General features: G+C 41.0%; 1 protein-coding gene across 6 annotated transcripts in view; it reads right to left on the minus strand.

Annotated features, from left to right (window-relative positions):
* Positions 1-18,683, minus strand: part of FLACC1 (flagellum associated containing coiled-coil domains 1) — a 119,776-nt gene that overhangs the window by 68,935 nt on the left and 32,158 nt on the right. For 4 of the 6 annotated variants that reach the window (XM_073633264.1, XM_073633263.1, XM_073633268.1 and 1 more), the window contains 2 exons: positions 17,932-17,988; positions 3,886-3,979 (listed from right to left, as the gene is read on the minus strand). In XM_073633264.1, the coding sequence (XP_073489365.1) occupies positions 3,886-3,979; positions 17,932-17,988 (151 nt within the window). The remainder of the gene's footprint in view (positions 1-3,885; positions 3,980-17,931; positions 17,989-18,683) is intronic. The other 2 variants (XM_073633265.1, XM_073633267.1) reach the window with 1 other exon arrangement.

Below are 18,683 nucleotides of genomic sequence, written 5' to 3' on the forward strand. Positions count from 1 at the left end.
AGAAGTGGATGGAAGGTGATTTTTGACACCCCAGGTGAAGTGGCTTGGTACAAAGTAGGGCAAGCTTTTCTGTGAAAATATATTATTTCCATGGAGGTTTTACATTTTCTATAGGACAAAGATAAAACCTAAAAAACCTGATAGCTAAAGATTCAACCAGAGTTCCTCTGCAAATCTAATCAACTAAGAATTTCCTCCCTAAAGGAAGCGTCTTTCTGGAACCAAGCTAGGAGTGGGGCTTGGGTTTGGAAAGAAGCAATGTTCTTAATGTGTAATCTCCTAGAGACGCCAGACATAACATTTTATGCCCAAGTGTATAATAGAGGATTGGCAAATGGCTTATTGTGAGTCTAAGGCAAGCCATAGAAGATGTAACGTTCTTTCCTGCAACCAAGGGTTGCACTAAAGAAAATTGCCCGATTCTTCCATGAACACAGCCGGCATTGATTGTGGAATCTCTCCCGCAGCGCTATTTTATTCCGCCAGCGGGAACCTTCCCAGCCTACAGAACTCAATGATTATTGCTGGCAGCTATAACCATCGGCAGTAACCACATGCAAAAATCGATTGATATAATGGGTAATATGGGAGTGCAGGTGGCACTGCCCTATTATATAAAACTATCCGTGATTGATTAAATAACAGGAGCTAAGACCTGCTTACTTCACACTCAATCACTTAGGTGCTCCGTCAATGTGTAGTGTACTACAGTCTAAACCAAAAAATAACTATGTATGTGAAAGAAATTATGTTAAGAGTGAGTGACTTATGTGAAAAATAGTGAGAAAAAATGATTCTTTAAATATAATTGATTAAATTAACATAACCTCAAAGTTCAAAAGTATTGAGACAATATGGCGCCTACTATAGAATTTTTTAAATACCTATTAAGTAAAAATCATATATGGAATAAAGTGTCAAATGCATGTGCTAATTTATCTCTACCAAATTTTATAGAGCTAATAGATAAACAGTGAAATTAACCCCAAGGTTCAAAAGTATTGTGACAGTATGGCGCCTGATAAAAGTAAAAAGATTTGTTTTTAAAAGTGAACAACCATGTGTGAAAATAAAGTGTCAGTGCAGACTCCAATTTATGGCTTCTCTAAGTTATTAGCCAGTGTATCAGTAATAAGATCTCTGTTGACGTTCCAAAATATGATAAATATTAAATCCTATCAAAATCATACAAAAAATGTTATATATAGAGAGAATATATTACAATCAATAGTTTTTAAAATTGATGGGTCTCTTAAAATATATTATCCATTTAAGACCAAAATGTTCATATAGCAAGATGATATGTAAGTAAAGTTCAGTATATATTCAGTGATTTGACCTCAGCACCAGCAGTAAAAGGCAGTGACTTCTGTGTATACTTTTAAAAAACGGTGACTTGAAGTGCTTGCCCCCTCAGTGCTCCCCCACTCACCAGAAACAAACACCCCTACAGGAGTATCGAGCGACAGAGTGGGTGCCTTGGGGTAGTGTTGTTCCGGTACCGCTACTATGCCTTTGTGCTGTATGATCCTTTCAATGGTTCCAGGATGGGCTGTGCTTTCCAGATAGACCAAACTGCTTCACTGTTTACCACCTATATCTGTTAGACTCTCCGAGATCCCAAAGATCTATATACATATATATATATATATATATATATATATATATATGTATATATATAAAATTTATATATATTTTTATATCTTTATTTTTATTTTTTATTTCTAATTTTCTATTTCTTATCCTTTATTATTATTATTATTATTATTATTATTTTTATTTTTATTTTCATCTCTAATTTTTCAATTGGTATCTGTATTTTCACTCTCCATTTTTAACTAACTAATCTCTTATCTTGAATTAGCCTATTGCATTTTATATATTACTAGTGTATACCACCTTTCCTATTACATATATAAAATATGGTAAAATTTACCTTTAATGTGGACATATAAATAGGAAATGGATAATAACAATTAGCTTGTATGCAATAGATCTCAATCATGTGATGTATAGCATCGGTGTATAGTATCAAGTAATGACTAATAGATTGTAATAGGTGAGGTATTGCTTAATAATGTTTAGGATGTATGCACACTATTGTTAAATATATGGTAAGTCTAACGGCTGCATCACATCCCCATCCCCACCTCTCGAGCGACATTACCATAATTTGGGGAGGAGCGGTGTGAGCCGTATGACTATAATAATGTGTGAAGCATGAGGCGTCGACACCGTCTTTGAAAACGTCCTATGACGAAACGCGTAAGGCAGAGTCACGCTCACACGTCATACCCGGAAGTGCAGGCTGGAACGCAAGGTGGGACGCACGCTCAGATCTTGTTTCCGGTCCCATCCTTGCATACAGCGATGCCTGCCAAATAGTTTTATCTTCTCTTGAGCCTTTTAATTATGGAATATTGGAACCTTTGGAATGTTTATGTGCAATAAAATACTGGACATACTTCACGAAGGAAGCCCCCTGTTTTTCTTTCTTTGGGATCTCGGAGAGTCTAACAGATATAGGTGGTAAACGGTGAAGCAGTTTGGTCTATCTGGAAAGCACAGCCTATCCTGGAACCATTGAAAGGATCATACAGCACAAAGGCATAGTAGCGGTACCTGAACAACACTACCCCAAGGCACCCACTCTGTCGCTCGATACTCCTGTAGGGGTGTTTGTTTCTGGTGAGTGGGGGAGCACTGGGGGGGCAAGCACTTCAAGTCACCGTTTTTTAAAAGTATACACAGAAGTCACTGCCTTTTACTGCTGGTGCTGAGGTCAAATCACTGAATATATACTGAACTTTACTTACATATCATCTTGCTATATGAACATTTTGGTCTTAAATGGATAATATATTTTAAGAGACCCATCAATTTTAAAAACTATTGATTGTAATATATTCTCTCTATATATAACATTTTTTGTATGATTTTGATAGGATTTAATATTTATCATATTTTGGAACGTCAACAGAGATCTTATTACTGATACACTGGCTAATAACTTAGAGAAGCCATAAATTGGAGTCTGCACTGACACTTTATTTTCACACATGGTTGTTCACTTTTTAAAACAAATCTTTTTACTTTTATCAGGCGCCATACTGTCACAATACTTTTGAACCTTGGGGTTAATTTCACTGTTTATCTATTAGCTCTATAAAATTTGGTAGAGATAAATTAGCACATGCATTTGACACTTTATTCCATATATGATTTTTACCTAATAGGTATTTAAAAAATTCTATAGTAGGCGCCATATTGTCTCAATACTTTTGAACTTTGAGGTTATGTTAATTTAATCAATTATATTTAAAGAATCATTTTTTCTCACTATTTTTCACATAAGTCACTCACTCTTAACATAATTTCTTTCACATACATAGTTATTTTTTGGTTTAGACTGTAGTACACTACACATTGACGGAGCTCCTAAGTGATTGAGTGTGAAGTAAGCAGGTCTTAGCTCCTGTTATTTAATCAATCACGGATAGTTTTATATAATAGGGCAGCGCCACCTGCACTCCCATATTACCCATTATATTCATGTAATTGGACCCCTTTGGGGAACTAATTAGGGAGAGGCAGCAGCTCTTTCATTGTCCCAAGCGCGGATTTATCTATTTTAAAAATCGATTGATGAATCAGCTTCAGTGTAACATGCTGCCTATAGATGGATCAAATTTCTGCCGGTCCCTGCTGAACCAGCTGAGATTCAATCCATTTACGGCCAGCTTATAAATAAAGATTTAGGTGATGTTTGTTTACACTCAAATCTGATTGTATGGAGCATTGTACTGTGTGTTATTACTATTGGCATTGTCAGATTAAAGAAGTTTAAAATGTTTGATTTTGTAAAAAAAAAAAAAGTTTACTGACTCTTATCCTTGTTTTCTGGTGTTCTGATGTTTCCTGCTCCAGCATCGCAGTCAGCTTAGCAATTTGCTCCTGCAAATCTTCCACAAATCCTTGACTGCAAAATGAAAAAAAGTTCTTGATAATGGAAATGTGTTTCTAATATGTACAAATATGTTTGTAATTTGTCATTAAATCACACCTAGAATTACAAAATCAGAATTCAACAGAACTAACTCGCTACAAGCCCAGCTGCAAGTATGGCAGAGCCACCGGCGGTCAAAGTCTGTATTTAAAGATTAGCCACCATAGACGAATCATGAAGCCTTTAAGACACACCATGTCCTTTTTTGTTAATCATGCAGAGAAACAAGAGATGGCAACATATTACTTGAAGTACAGAGGATCTCATGACTCTCCCTTTAGAGATGTATATGCAGACTCACTCTTGGGCCAATCGAAAATTCGATCTATTGGAGTTCACAGGAAAAAATATCAGTTTTGGGTGGACTGATCTTTAAACTGAGTTGGTTCCCGAATTACTCTAAATTCATATGTCGGTATAGACCCATTTTGCATCTGAAAACTGCGTTGCACGCTTTACATACACTGCTGGGAAAAAGTATTTGCCCCCTTCCTTATTTTTTTTAATGTTTTTGCATATTTGTCATACTTAAATGATTCAGATCATCCAACTAATTTTCATGTCGCAATCTAAATAAATTCAAGAACAGATGAGAAACAAAATAATTGACATGTATCACTCTGGAAAGGGGTTACAAAGCCATTTCTCTAAGGCAGGGGTGTCCAAACTTTTTTCAAACATGGCCAGATTTGATGAAGTGGAAAAATTCAAAAGTGTGGCGCTATGAGCTACGTGAGAAAGTGGTAAATAAATGATTCAAATAAATCTTAAATATTCAGTGACTTCAAAGCAAATATGTCGGTATGAACCAAAAAAAAAAGGTGCTACGTGAATAAATGTAATAGTGAATAAAATGGTAACACTTCAAATACATGTATTAGACCAAGTATGAAAAAAACACAAAATAATATTGAATGCAAAGTCCAAATAGGTGAACAAACAAAAGCAAAGAGTCTGTGATATCAGTGAAAAAATGATGATGGACAGGTATCTCCTGAGCATGCAGGGGGATTGTTCCGAACCGGCAACCTGGTAGATAAATGGACCGTAGGGAGACCAGAAGTGCACAGAAGATTGAGATCGGTGCCAGGACCTTCACCAGAAACTAAGGAGGCTTACCAGAAGTTGTGGCCTGAAATGGCGTATGCCATACAGGTCAAAAAGGCTTGATGGCCACCAGGTCTAGGTATAATATCTGGTCGGATGTCATCACACAGATGGGGAAAGAAATCAGCATGGCTTCCTCATCAATGGGTACACCATGAGCCAAGCGAATAATTTGTATTACATGTGAGGGATAAAAACACTCACATAGCGTGATAACGTTTGAACTTGGATTTATTTAAAATAAAGAAAAAATAAACTCACATTTCCAGTAGATAGAAATAGCATGTAATCTTGTAGCGGTAGTCATGAGGGGTCCACCCAACATGTTTCAACTAAAAAGTCATCATCTGGGGTGTGGACCCCCTCATCCCACCGCTCTATATATAAATAAATAATGACCCCCACTGGAAGTGTCCGAAACCGGAAGTGCTTCTGATGACCTCTATTTCCGGTTCAGGGTGTGCTAATATGCTAGTGGTTCCCAAGAATCTAAAAAGAAACTATATGTATGGGAATCTGTAATATGTTCATTTGTTAAAAATCCCGATTTACATTGAAAGGTGTAAAAGCAGCTTAACATAGGTCCGGTTATTAAATCCGGAACCAAGCCTCGCTGTCACTTCCCCATATCTGATAGGTGGGAGCGCAGCAACAGCGCCGCGCTCCTCACACTGTGCCAAGCCTCGTTATCATGTCGCGCGATGACGTCACGCGCAGGTCGAGATAACGGCGGCAATGCGCTCCACGCTTAGTCAAGCCAAGCCTCACTTTCAAAACGCCTGCAACCACATCACATCTGGTCACAACTCCACAGGAAATGGAGCCCGGCCTAAATGAAAGGCCGGAAGGACCGCCAGAGTGTCAACAAAGGCGGACATGTGCAGGGAAACATAATAGTAAGATATATGGGGGCTGAATATGTGAAAATTACTTTAAAAATATATATAAAATACATAAAAATTATATATAAATGAATTACACTAAGAATAAAAATATCAAAATCAGTAAATGTAGAAACATATTAAAAATATGTAAAAAACGAGAGCGTACTTAGCCACGTGTAAGTATAGAAACTCAAGCATAGAACCTACCGGACACTGCCAATAGGGGGCATCAGTACAATCCGTGACACAGCTTAGAACCCCAAAACACATATAAAGTACATAAAAACGATCAGAGGAACATAGATATGGTATATTGAACATTACATGATTATGTAAATGAATGTTGATGACTGAACTAAAAAAGTGAAAAAAAGGAAAAAAATTTAAAAAATGCCCATATTGGATACAGGAAGGAGAGAGATCAGAAATATATTTATGCCTGATTGATAAAAAAGTTGATGTCCCATTCAACGTTGATACCTTGCGGAAAATGGGACCCCAACTCATATATCCAATATGTCTTTAACCGGGAAACACCCCTAAGCGTCGACCCCCCCCGCCAGGGAGCCGTATATTTGTCTATGATAAGAAACTGAGTGCCCGCAGGGTTTCTATCATGACATTCCCTGTAATGCCTAGGGACAGTATGTTTAGTGCTGCCTGCTTTAATTAGATTAATATGTTCCGAGACACGTACAGTAAAAGATCTAATAGTACGGCCCACATATTGTTTCCCATAAGGGCAAGTTATCAGGTATACGATCCCAGTAGTTGCACACGTGCTAAATTGTTTAATTGCATACGTGCGACCAGTTACAGTAGAGGAGAAGTCGTAACTTGTCCTTCTGCCACAGGTGTTATGCTGGCAAACCAAACATTTTTTACAAGGATGAAAGCCTGTCCAATTATGAAAAAAAGATGTTTTTTTTGGTGGATCTATGACGTTAGGAGCCAACTTGCTCCTAAGGGATGGAACACCCCTAAAGACCACCTTAGGGGTCTCAGGTAGCAGTGGTCCTAATATTTTATCTGTTTTAAGGACGTCCCAATGGTGTTCGAAAATCCTTTTAATATGCTTATGTTGCATAGAAAAGGACGTCAAAAATGACCATTTGAATTCGTCATTGGGTTGTTTGGGTCTATCCTGCAATAATGTCTGGCGATCAACCTTGCAGGCATTCTCGATCTCTTTGTCTAGATCGGGCAGGTTATAGCCCTTTTCCACAAACCGATCCCTCGGCGTCCTGGCCTGAACCATAAAGGTGTCACGGTCAGTGCAATTCCTGCGTAACCGCAAGAATTGACTCCGAGGGACTGATCTTATCCAGGAACTGTGGTGACAGCTATCAGTTGGTATATAGCCATTTCTGTCGGTGGATTTAAAATAAGTACTAAATGTAAAACCACCTTCCTTTCTATCAATGACCAAATCTAGAAAATGGACAGAGGTGGTACTGGCCTCAAAAGTCAGGGAGATCCCCCTATCATTTGTATTCAGAGAAGCCATGAAGTCGACCAGATCATCATGGCTACCCGTCCACAAGAGGAGGATGTCGTCTATGTACCGGGCCCACACCAAAAGGTTACGCAGGAATTGCACCGACCGTGACACCTTTATGGTTCAGGCCAGGACGCTGAGGGATCGGTTTGTGGAAAAGGGCTATAACCTGCCCGATCTAGACAAAGAGATCGAAAATGCCTGCAAGGTTGATCGCCAGACATTATTGCAGGATAGACCCAAACAACCCAATGACGAATTCAAATGGTCATTTTTGACGTCCTTTTCTATGCAACATAAGCATATTAAAGGGATTTTCGAACACCATTGGGACGTCCTTAAAACAGATAAAATATTAGGACCACTGCTACCTGAGACCCCTAAGGTGGTCTTTAGGGGTGTTCCATCCCTTAGGAGCAAGTTGGCTCCTAACGTCATAGATCCTCCAAAAAAAACATCTTTTTTTCATAATTGGACAGGCTTTCATCCTTGTAAAAAATGTTTGGTTTGCCAGCATAACACCTGTGGCAGAAGGACAAGTTACGACTTCTCCTCTACTGTAACTGGTCGCACGTATGCAATTAAACAATTTAGCACGTGTGCAACTACTGGGATCGTATACCTGATAACTTGCCCTTGTGGGAAACAATATGTGGGCCGTACTATTAGATCTTTTACTGTACGTGTCTCGGAACATATTAATCTAATTAAAGCAGGCAGCACTAAACATACTGTCCCTAGGCATTACAGGGAATGTCATGATAGAAACCCTGCGGGCACTCAGTTTCTTATCATAGACAAATATACGGCTCCCTGGCGGGGGGGGGGGGTCGACGCTTAGGGGTGTTTCCCGGTTAGAGACATATTGGATATATGAGTTGGGGTCCCATTTTCCGCAAGGTATCAACGTTGAATGGGACATCAACTCTTTTATCAATCAGGCATAAATATATTTCTGATCTCTCTCCTTCCTGTATCCAATATGGGCATTTTTTTCATTTTTTTCCTTTTTTTCACTTTTTTAGTTCAGTCATCAACATTCATTTACATAATCATGCAATGTTCAATATACCATATTTATGTTCCTCTGATCGTTTTTATGTACTTTATATGTGTTTTGAGGTTCTAAGCTGTGTTACGGATTGTACTGATGCCCCCTATTGGCAGTGTCCGGTAGGTTCTATGCTTGAGTTTCTATACTTACACGTGGCTAAGTACGCTCTCGTTTTTTACATATTTTTAATATGTTTCTACATTTACTGATTTTGATATTTTTATTCTTAGTGTAATTCATTTATATATAATTTTTATGTATTTTATATATATTTTTTAAGTAATTTTCACATATTCAGCCCCCATATATCTTACTATTATGTTTCCCTGCACATGTCCGCCTTTGTTGACACTCTGGCGGTCCTTCCGGCCTTTCATTTAGGCCGGGCTCCATTTCCTGTGGCGTTGTGACCAGATGTGATGTGGTTGCAGGCGTTTTGAAAATGAGGCTTGACTAAGCGTGGAGCGCATTGCTGCCGTTATCTCGATCTACGCATGACTTCATCGCGCGACATGATAACGAGGCTTGGCACAGTGTGTGGAGCGCGGCGCTGTTGCTGCGCTCCCACCTATCAGATATGGGGAAGTGACAGCGAGGCTTGGTTCCGGATTTAATAACCGGACCTATGTAAAGCTGCTTTTACACCTTTCAATGTAAATCGGGATTTTTAACAAATGAACATATTACAGATTCCCATACATATAGTTTCTTTTTAGATTCTTGGGAACCACTAGCATATTAGCACCCCCTGAACCGGAAATAGAGGTCATCAGAAGCACTTCCAGTTTCGGACACTTCCAGTGGGGGTCATTATTTATTTATATATAGAGCGGTGGGATGAGGGGGTCCACACCCCAGATGATGACTTTTTAGTTGAAACATGTTGGGTGGACCCCTCATGACTACCGCTACAAGATTACATGCTATTTCTATCTTCTGTTTGGGTCTATCCTGCAATAATGTCTGGCGATCAACCTTGCAGGCATTCTCGATCTCTTTGTCTAGATCGGGCAGGTTATAGCCCTTTTCCACAAACCGATCCCTCGGCGTCCTGGCCTGAACCATAAAGGTGTCACGGTCAGTGCAATTCCTGCGTAACCGCAAGAATTGACTCCGAGGGACTGATCTTATCCAGGAACTGTGGTGACAGCTATCAGTTGGTATATAGCCATTTCTGTCGGTGGATTTAAAATAAGTACTAAATGTAAAACCACCTTCCTTTCTATCAATGACCAAATCTAGAAAATGGACAGAGGTGGTACTGGCCTCAAAAGTCAGGGAGATCCCCCTATCATTTGTATTCAGAGAAGCCATGAAGTCGACCAGATCATCATGGCTACCCATCCACAAGAGAAGGATGTCGTCTATGTACCGGGCCCACACCAAAAGGTTACGCAGGAATTGCACCGACCGTGACACCTTTATGGTTCAGGCCAGGACGCTGAGGGATCGGTTTGTGGAAAAGGGCTATAACCTGCCCGATCTAGACAAAGAGATCGAAAATGCCTGCAAGGTTGATCGCCAGACATTATTGCAGGATAGACCCAAACAACCCAATGACGAATTCAAATGGTCATTTTTGACGTCCTTTTCTATGCAACATAAGCATATTAAAGGGATTTTCGAACACCATTGGGACGTCCTTAAAACAGATAAAATATTAGGACCACTGCTACCTGAGACCCCTAAGGTGGTCTTTAGGGGTGTTCCATCCCTTAGGAGCAAGTTGGCTCCTAACGTCATAGATCCTCCAAAAAAAAACATCTTTTTTTCATAATTGGACAGGCTTTCATCCTTGTAAAAAATGTTTGGTTTGCCAGCATAACACCTGTGGCAGAAGGACAAGTTACGACTTCTCCTCTACTGTAACTGGTCGCACGTATGCAATTAAACAATTTAGCACGTGTGCAACTACTGGGATCGTATACCTGATAACTTGCCCTTGTGGGAAACAATATGTGGGCCGTACTATTAGATCTTTTACTGTACGTGCCTCGGAACATATTAATCTAATTAAAGCAGGCAGCACTAAACATACTGTCCCTAGGCATTACAGGGAATGTCATGATAGAAACCCTGCGGGCACTCAGTTTCTTATCATAGACAAATATACGGCTCCCTGGCGGGGGGGGGGGTCGACGCTTAGGGGTGTTTCCCGGTTAGAGACATATTGGATATATGAGTTGGGGTCCCATTTTCCGCAAGGTATCAACGTTGAATGGGACATCAACTCTTTTATCAATCAGGCATAAATATATTTCTGATCTCTCTCCTTCCTGTATCCAATATGGGCATTTTTTTCATTTTTTTCCTTTTTTTCACTTTTTTAGTTCAGTCATCAACATTCATTTACATAATCATGTAATGTTCAATATACCATATTTATGTTCCTCTGATCGTTTTTATGTACTTTATATGTGTTTTGAGGTTCTAAGCTGTGTTACGGATTGTACTGATGCCCCCTATTGGCAGTGTCCGGTAGGTTCTATGCTTGAGTTTCTATACTTACACGTGGCTAAGTACGCTCTCGTTTTTTACATATTTTTAATATGTTTCTACATTTACTGATTTTGATATTTTTATTCTTAGTGTAATTCATTTATATATAATTTTTATGTATTTTATATATATTTTTTAAGTAATTTTCACATATTCAGCCCCCATATATCTTACTATTATGTTTCCCTGCACATGTCCGCCTTTGTTGACACTCTGGCGGTCCTTCCGGCCTTTCATTTAGGCCGGGCTCCATTTCCTGTGGCGTTGTGACCAGATGTGATGTGGTTGCAGGCGTTTTGAAAATGAGGCTTGACTAAGCGTGGAGCGCATTGCTGCCGTTATCTCGATCTACGCATGACTTCATCGCGCGACATGATAACGAGGCTTGGCACAGTGTGTGGAGCGCGGCGCTGTTGCTGCGCTCCCACCTATCAGATATGGGGAAGTGACAGCGAGGCTTGGTTCCGGATTTAATAACCGGACCTATGTAAAGCTGCTTTTACACCTTTCAATGTAAATCGGGATTTTTAACAAATGAACATATTACAGATTCCCATACATATAGTTTCTTTTTAGATTCTTGGGAACCACTAGCATATTAGCACCCCCTGAACCGGAAATAGAGGTCATCAGAAGCACTTCCAGTTTCGGACACTTCCAGTGGGGGTCATTATTTATTTATATATAGAGCGGTGGGATGAGGGGGTCCACACCCCAGATGATGACTTTTTAGTTGAAACATGTTGGGTGGACCCCTCATGACTACCGCTACAAGATTACATGCTATTTCTATCTTCTGGAAATGTGAGTTTATTTTTTCTTTATTTTAAATAAATCCAAGTTCAAACGTTATCACGCTATGTGAGTGTTTTTATCCCTCACATGTAATACAAATTATTCGCTTGGCTCATGGTGTACCCATTGATGAGGAAGCCGTGCTGATTTCTTTCCCCATCTGTGTGATGACATCCGACCAGATATTATACCTAGACCTGGTGGTCATCAAGTCTTTTTGACCTGTATGGCATACGCCATTTCAGGCCACAACTTCTGGTAAGCCTCCTTGGTTTCTGGTGATGGTCCTGGCACCGATCTCAATCTTCTGTGCACTTCTGGTCTCCCTACGGTCCATTTATCTACCAGGTTGCCGGTTCGGAACAATCCCCCTGCATGCTCAGGAGATACCTGTCCATCATCATTTTTTCACTGATATCACAGACTCTTTGCTTTTGTTTGTTCACCTATTTGGACTTTGCATTCAATATTATTTTGTGTTTTTTTCATACTTGGTCTAATACATGTATTTGAAGTGTTACCATTTTATTCACTATTACATTTATTCACGTAGCACCTTTTTTTTGGTTCATACCGACATATTTGCTTTGAAGTCACTGAATATTTAAGATTTATTTGAATCATTTATTTACCACTTTCTCACGTAGCTCATAGCGCCACACTTTTGAATTTTTTTACTGTTAGTTTGATCCTGAGTCTAGGGGTGTGTTGGCTGCTGTTTGTCATTTCTAGCGCAGCGCTGTACTTAACCTCTATATATCTATTTACATCAGATTTGATGAAGTGAACATGCGTGAGGGCCGACCATTTTGCCTGACATTCTTTGAACCATTAATATTCGGTCTAAGTGTGTTCGTCCGAGCACTAATACACTGCCCAACAAGAATTCACTTGCCTTTGTGGTTGTGTGTGGTGAACAGATGAGCTTGGGCGTGTTATTTGGATATATATATCTTTAGTGGCGCTAACGAATCCCAGAGCGCTGCTCAGGACTAAGGATGAGCTTGGGCGTGTTATTTGGATATACCATATTTATATGGTATAGGTGCGTATAACACGAACCTTCACTTTAACCGCTTGCCGACCGGCTCACACTGATGTACGTCGGCAGAAGGGCGCATACAGGCAGATTAACGTACCTGTACGTTGCCCTTTAAGAAGCGGTTTGCGGGGCGCGTGCTCGCCGCAACCTCCGTGAGTGTGATTGCGGGTCCCGTGGATTTCCCCATTCTGCCTAGTGACAGGACACTGTAATCGGGAGCAGTGATCAGTGTCGTGTCACACATAGCCCCTCCCCCCCACAGTTAGAATCACTCCCTAGGACACACTTAACCCCTACACTGCCACCTAATGGTTAACTTCTTCACTGCCAGTCACATTTACACACTAATCAATGCATTTTTAATCGCACTGATCGCTGTATAAATGTGAATGGTCCTAAAATAGTGCCAAAAGTATCCGATCTGTCCACCATAATGTCGTAGTCACGATAAAAATCGCTGATTGTCGCCATTACTAGTAAAAAAAAAATTATTAATAAAAATGTGTCAGAGAACTCACAGTGCTAATGCCGTCTCCATGCAGCAGTGGCTAATTCCCATTCCGCTAATGCCAATGGCCATGCGCAGTGTCCCCGACAGAGGCAAACGAGTTCCGGAACTAACGTGCGCACTCGCACACCCATACGACCATGTACGCGCACTCCCACACCCATGCAAACGTGTGTGCGCACTCGCACACCCATGCGAATGTGTGTGCGCACTCGCGCACGCACATTCACGTCCACCAATCCTGGCGCATGGCGCCCTATATAAACAGAGTCTCTGCCTGATATTAGTGCTGGATCATCTTCAGCTTGTTCCTGAGTTCCTGATTGCTATTTGACCTGTTACCTTGCTACTGACAAACCCAGCTTCCTTGACCATTCTCCTGGATCACCCCTGCCTGTTATCTACCTTTACTGATTATACAGACCTTGGCTTGGATTCACTACTACGGCTTTGCTTCCTGATTCTGTACCTCACTGCCAGCCCGTTGCTAACCTCTGCCTGTCCTTGACTATGAACTTGCCTTCCGTTTATGTACCTTGTTGACAGCCAGTTGCCAACCTTTGCCTGTTTCTGGCATTGCAGTTGTTCCTGAATCCATACTTACCTGCCTGGCTTCTGCTGAACAGTTCTGGTGATCTTCACGCCTTCCTCCAAGAGGATCCTGTATCTCCAAGCTCCAGCCTTCAGCCTGCAGGCACCTGCACCCTTTCGTTGCCCCAGCACTCCCTGTCCTCACTACCAGGGGTGTTGGGACCGGAACCGTGCAAGAGGCCACCCTCAGCATTTTGGTCTCCGCTGTAAAGTACATGACAAAATGCCATAAAACTATCCCCTATTTTGTAGACGCTATAACTTTTGCGCAAACCAATCAATAAACGCTTATTGAGATGTTTTTTTACCAAGAATATGTAGAAGAATACGTATCGGCCTAAACTGAGGGAAAAAAATGTTTTTTTATATATTTTTTGGGGATATTTATTATAGCAAAAAATAATGCGTTTTTTTCACAATTGTTGCTATGTTTTTGTTTATAGCGCAAAAAATAAAACACCACCAAAAGAAAGCTCTATTTGTGGGGAAAAAAGGATGTTAATTTTGTTTGGGAGCCACATTGCACGACCGCGCAATTGTCAGTTAAAGCGACGCAGTGACGAATCGCAAAAGACAGCCCAATGGTCCGGGGGCTTAAGTGGTTAAGAGGGAAGTTTCAGGAATAAACTTAAATTTTAAATAATGAACTGTGAAGCAAAATAAGTACCCATCAATGCAGCCTAATCAGTGCCCATCTGCAGCCTCACCATTGCCATGAATGCAGCCTCACCATTGCCATGCATGCAGCCTTACCATTGGAAAGAATGCAGCCTTACCATTGCCATGAATGCAGCCTTACCATTGCCATGAATGCAGCCTCACCATTGCCATGAATGCAGCTTCACAATTGCCATGAATGCAGCCTCACCAGTGTCATGAATGCAGCCTCACCATTCCCATGAATGCAGCTTCACCATTGCCATGAATGCAACCTCACCATTGCCATGAATGCAGCCTCACCATTGCCATGAATGCAGCCTCACCATTGCCATGAATGCAGCCTCACTATTGCCATGAATGCAGCCTTACCATTACCATGAATGCAGCCTCACCATTACCATGAATGCAGCCTCACCATTACCATGAATGCAGCCTCTGAATACAGCCTTACCATTGCCATCAGTGCAGCCTGATCGATGCCCATCTGCAGTCTCGGAGGGGGCGAGATGAGCACCAACATATTACCTACAGGAGAATCTCCTGTTTACATGGCGGCATCTTTAATACAAAGTCCCACCTCCTATGATAGACAGAAGAGTTGTCCAATGGCAGCCCAGGAGACAGGACTTCCTATTACAGACGCCACCAAGTAAACAGGAGATTCTCCTGTATGTAATCTGACTGCGCTCGTCCCGCCACCGCCCCCTCCCTGTCCCCTTCAAGGCAATGCCGATAAATACAGTATATATCTTTTGTGGCCCTGGGGGCCACAAAGGATAAATACAGTATATATATCTTTTGTGGTCCTGGGGGCCACGAAAGATATATATATACAATTTACCAGAGGGGCCAAATTAAACCAGAACGCGGGCCAGCAAACCACGGTGAGAGACATTATCTACAAATGGAGAAAACTTGGAACAGTGGTGAACCTTCCCAGGAGTGGCTGGCCTACCAAAATTACTCCAAAAGCACAACAACAACTCACCCAGACAGTCATAAAAGAACCCAGAACAACATCTAAAGAACTGCGGGCATCATTTTCTTCAGTTAAGGTCAGTGTTCATGAATCAACAATAAGAAAGAGGCTGGTCAAAAATGGCATCCATGGGGGATTTCCAAGGCAAAAGCCACTGCTGACCAACAAGAACACAAAGGCTTGTCTCACATTTGCCAAAAAACATCTTGATTATCCCCAAGACTTTTGGGTAAATATTCTGTGGATTTATGAGACAAAAGTTGAACTTTTTGGAAGGTTTGTGTCACGTTACATCTGATGTAAAACTAACACAGCATTTCCTAAAAAGATCATCATACCAACAGTCAGACATGGTAGTGGTAGTGTGATGGTCTGGGGCTTTGCATTTTCAGGACCTGGACAACTTGCCATAGCTGATGAAACCATTAATTCTGTGCTGTACCAGAAAATCCTGAAGCAGAATGTCTGGCCATCAGTTTTGGACCTCAAGCTCACTTGGGTTATGCATACAGCGTGACTGGAGATGGGCTCAGGCGTGTTCGGGACCCTAGTCCCAACCCTCCTGCCCGATCCCGCCAGGAAGCCGACACTGCACATTGATAATCACAGGCAGTGAGACATTTTCCGGTCTGCAGCTGCATAGATGGGAAATGTCTCACTTTCTATCATTGGCAATGTGCAGTGTCGGCTTTCTGGCGGGATCGGCAGGTGGGTTGGGACTAGGATCCCAAACACGCCTGAGCCCACCTCTAAGCAGGACAATGATCCGAAAAACACACCAGCAAGTCCACCTCTGAATGGCTCAATAAAACATAATTGAAGGTTTTGGAAAGTCGTAGTCAAAGTCCGGACTCAAATCCGATTGATTTGCTGTTGCATGACCTTAACCGCTTCCGGACCGCCCACCGTACATACACTGCGGCAGGGCAGCCTGGCTGCGCAAAATCACGGACCTGTACGTGATTTCATGCATGTGGTGTAGGGGGCGGGCGCCACCGGAGCGCCGTCCCACCATGATTGGACACAGCGGGTGCAAATCAGTGGGTCTGGGGGTCGCGACCCATTGATTGTTCTGTGGAGAGACGAATCAGTGGTGTGCTTATGTAAACAAGGCAAACCGCTGATCTGTCAGAGAGCAAAGAAGACGATCCCTCTTTTCCTCCAGTCTGTCCCTCCTCCACACAGATAGAAAACACCTCCCAGGCACACACTTAGCCACTTGATTGTCTCTGGTGTTAACCCCTTCCCTGCCACTGTCATTTATACAGTGATCAGTGCATTTTTCATAGCACTGATCACTGTATTGGTGTCACTGGTCCCCAAAAAGTGTCACTTAGTGTCCAATTTGTCCGCCGCAATGTCACAGTCCCCCTAAAAATTGCTGATCACCGCAATTACTAGTAAAAACAATAAAAAAATAAAAGCCCCTAAATCTATCCCATAGTTTTTGGACGCTATAACTTTTGCGCAAACCAATCAATATATGCTTATTGGGATTTTTTTTTACCAAAAATATGTAGCACAATACATATTGGCCTAAATTGATGATGAAATTAGATTTTTTTAAATTTCTTTATTTGGAATGTTTTATAGCAGAAATTTAAAAAATATTGTATTTTATTCAAAATTGTCGGTCTTTTTTTGTTTATAGCGCAAAAAATAAAAACCTCAGAGGTGATCAAATACTGCCAAAAAAAATCTATATTTGTGGGAAAAAAAGGACATCAATTTTATTTGGGTACAACGTCACTTGACCACGCAATTGTTAGTTAAAGCAACGCAGTGCCGTATCGCAAAAAATAGCCTGGTCAGAAAGTGGATAAAACCTTCCGGAGCTGTAGTGGTAAACAGGTCGTTCATGCTCGAAAACCCTCAAATGTTGCTGAATTAAAACAATTCTGCAAAAAAGACTGGGCCAAAATTCATCCACAGCAATGTGAAAGACTCATTGGCAGCTATCGCAAATGCTTGATTGCAGTTGTTGTCACCAAGGGTGGCACAACCAGTTATTAGGTTTAGGTGGCAATGATTTTTTCACATAGAATGAGGCAGGTTTGGACAGCTTTTTTCCATTAATAAATGAAATTATCATTTAAAAACTGCATTTTGTATTCACTCAAGTTATCTTTGTGTAATATTAAAATTTGTTTGATGATCTGAATCATTTAAGTGTGACAAATCAGGAAGGGGCAAAATCAGGAAGGGGCAAATACTTTTCCACAGCACTGTAAGGTAAATGTAGTTTTTTAAAAAATTTCTTATAGGTTTTGTTTAGTTTCTTTAAATTTTAATCATCTACTGCACATACCTTATTAATGCTTTTTCTTTCTTCTTTGGCTTCTGAGAACTTGTTTGCTCATTCTGTCTATGGGGGTCATTGTGAACATTTAAACACTTTTGTGTTGTCACATATTGATCATTAGAATTTTCTCATGCAGTGCTGATTAGCCAGCCACGCTGTGCAGCTTCTAAGCAAGATTTAAAACTATACAAATCACAGAAGTGCGCTAGCACATTACGTATCAGTGAATATAGAAGCAAAGCTTGGTCATGCATAAGATGATCTTTGTGAGAAGCACAAATATATGCAAGCAACAATAAAGCATAAAACCATCAAAAGCTTGCAAGCCAGCTTTGAAAATGACATATTGTAACTAAAATCCCATGATTATCATGACAAAACTTGTGTAATCACCAGATAAAGCAGAGCGACTGAGGAGACACGCTTCAGCTTTAAGCCAATACATACAGTAACTAAAATTTAGTAACCACCACCTACAAACACTTGGGCACCTTTTTCAACTTTATGCCCGAATGCAACTTTCTAGAATTCAAGTTTAAGCATGCTGCTTTAACTTTTAGGCTGGGTTCACACTGAGAAATGGAGCGGCTCACAGCAGGAGTCCAGTGCGTCTCCATTCACCATTTCAGGTCTGATTTCAGCCCTAATTTTGGGCTGAAGTCAGACCTGAAACAGACCAGAAGACACACAGGGCTCCTGTGCAATTCGCACTGGAGCCGCTGCAGAGATGTGTGAACCGGCTTCATAGAGAGCCGGTC

This window comes from Aquarana catesbeiana, linkage group LG06 (assembly GCF_042186555.1).
Source record: "Aquarana catesbeiana isolate 2022-GZ linkage group LG06, ASM4218655v1, whole genome shotgun sequence".
In the NCBI taxonomy this organism is placed as follows: domain Eukaryota; kingdom Metazoa; phylum Chordata; class Amphibia; order Anura; family Ranidae; genus Aquarana; species Aquarana catesbeiana.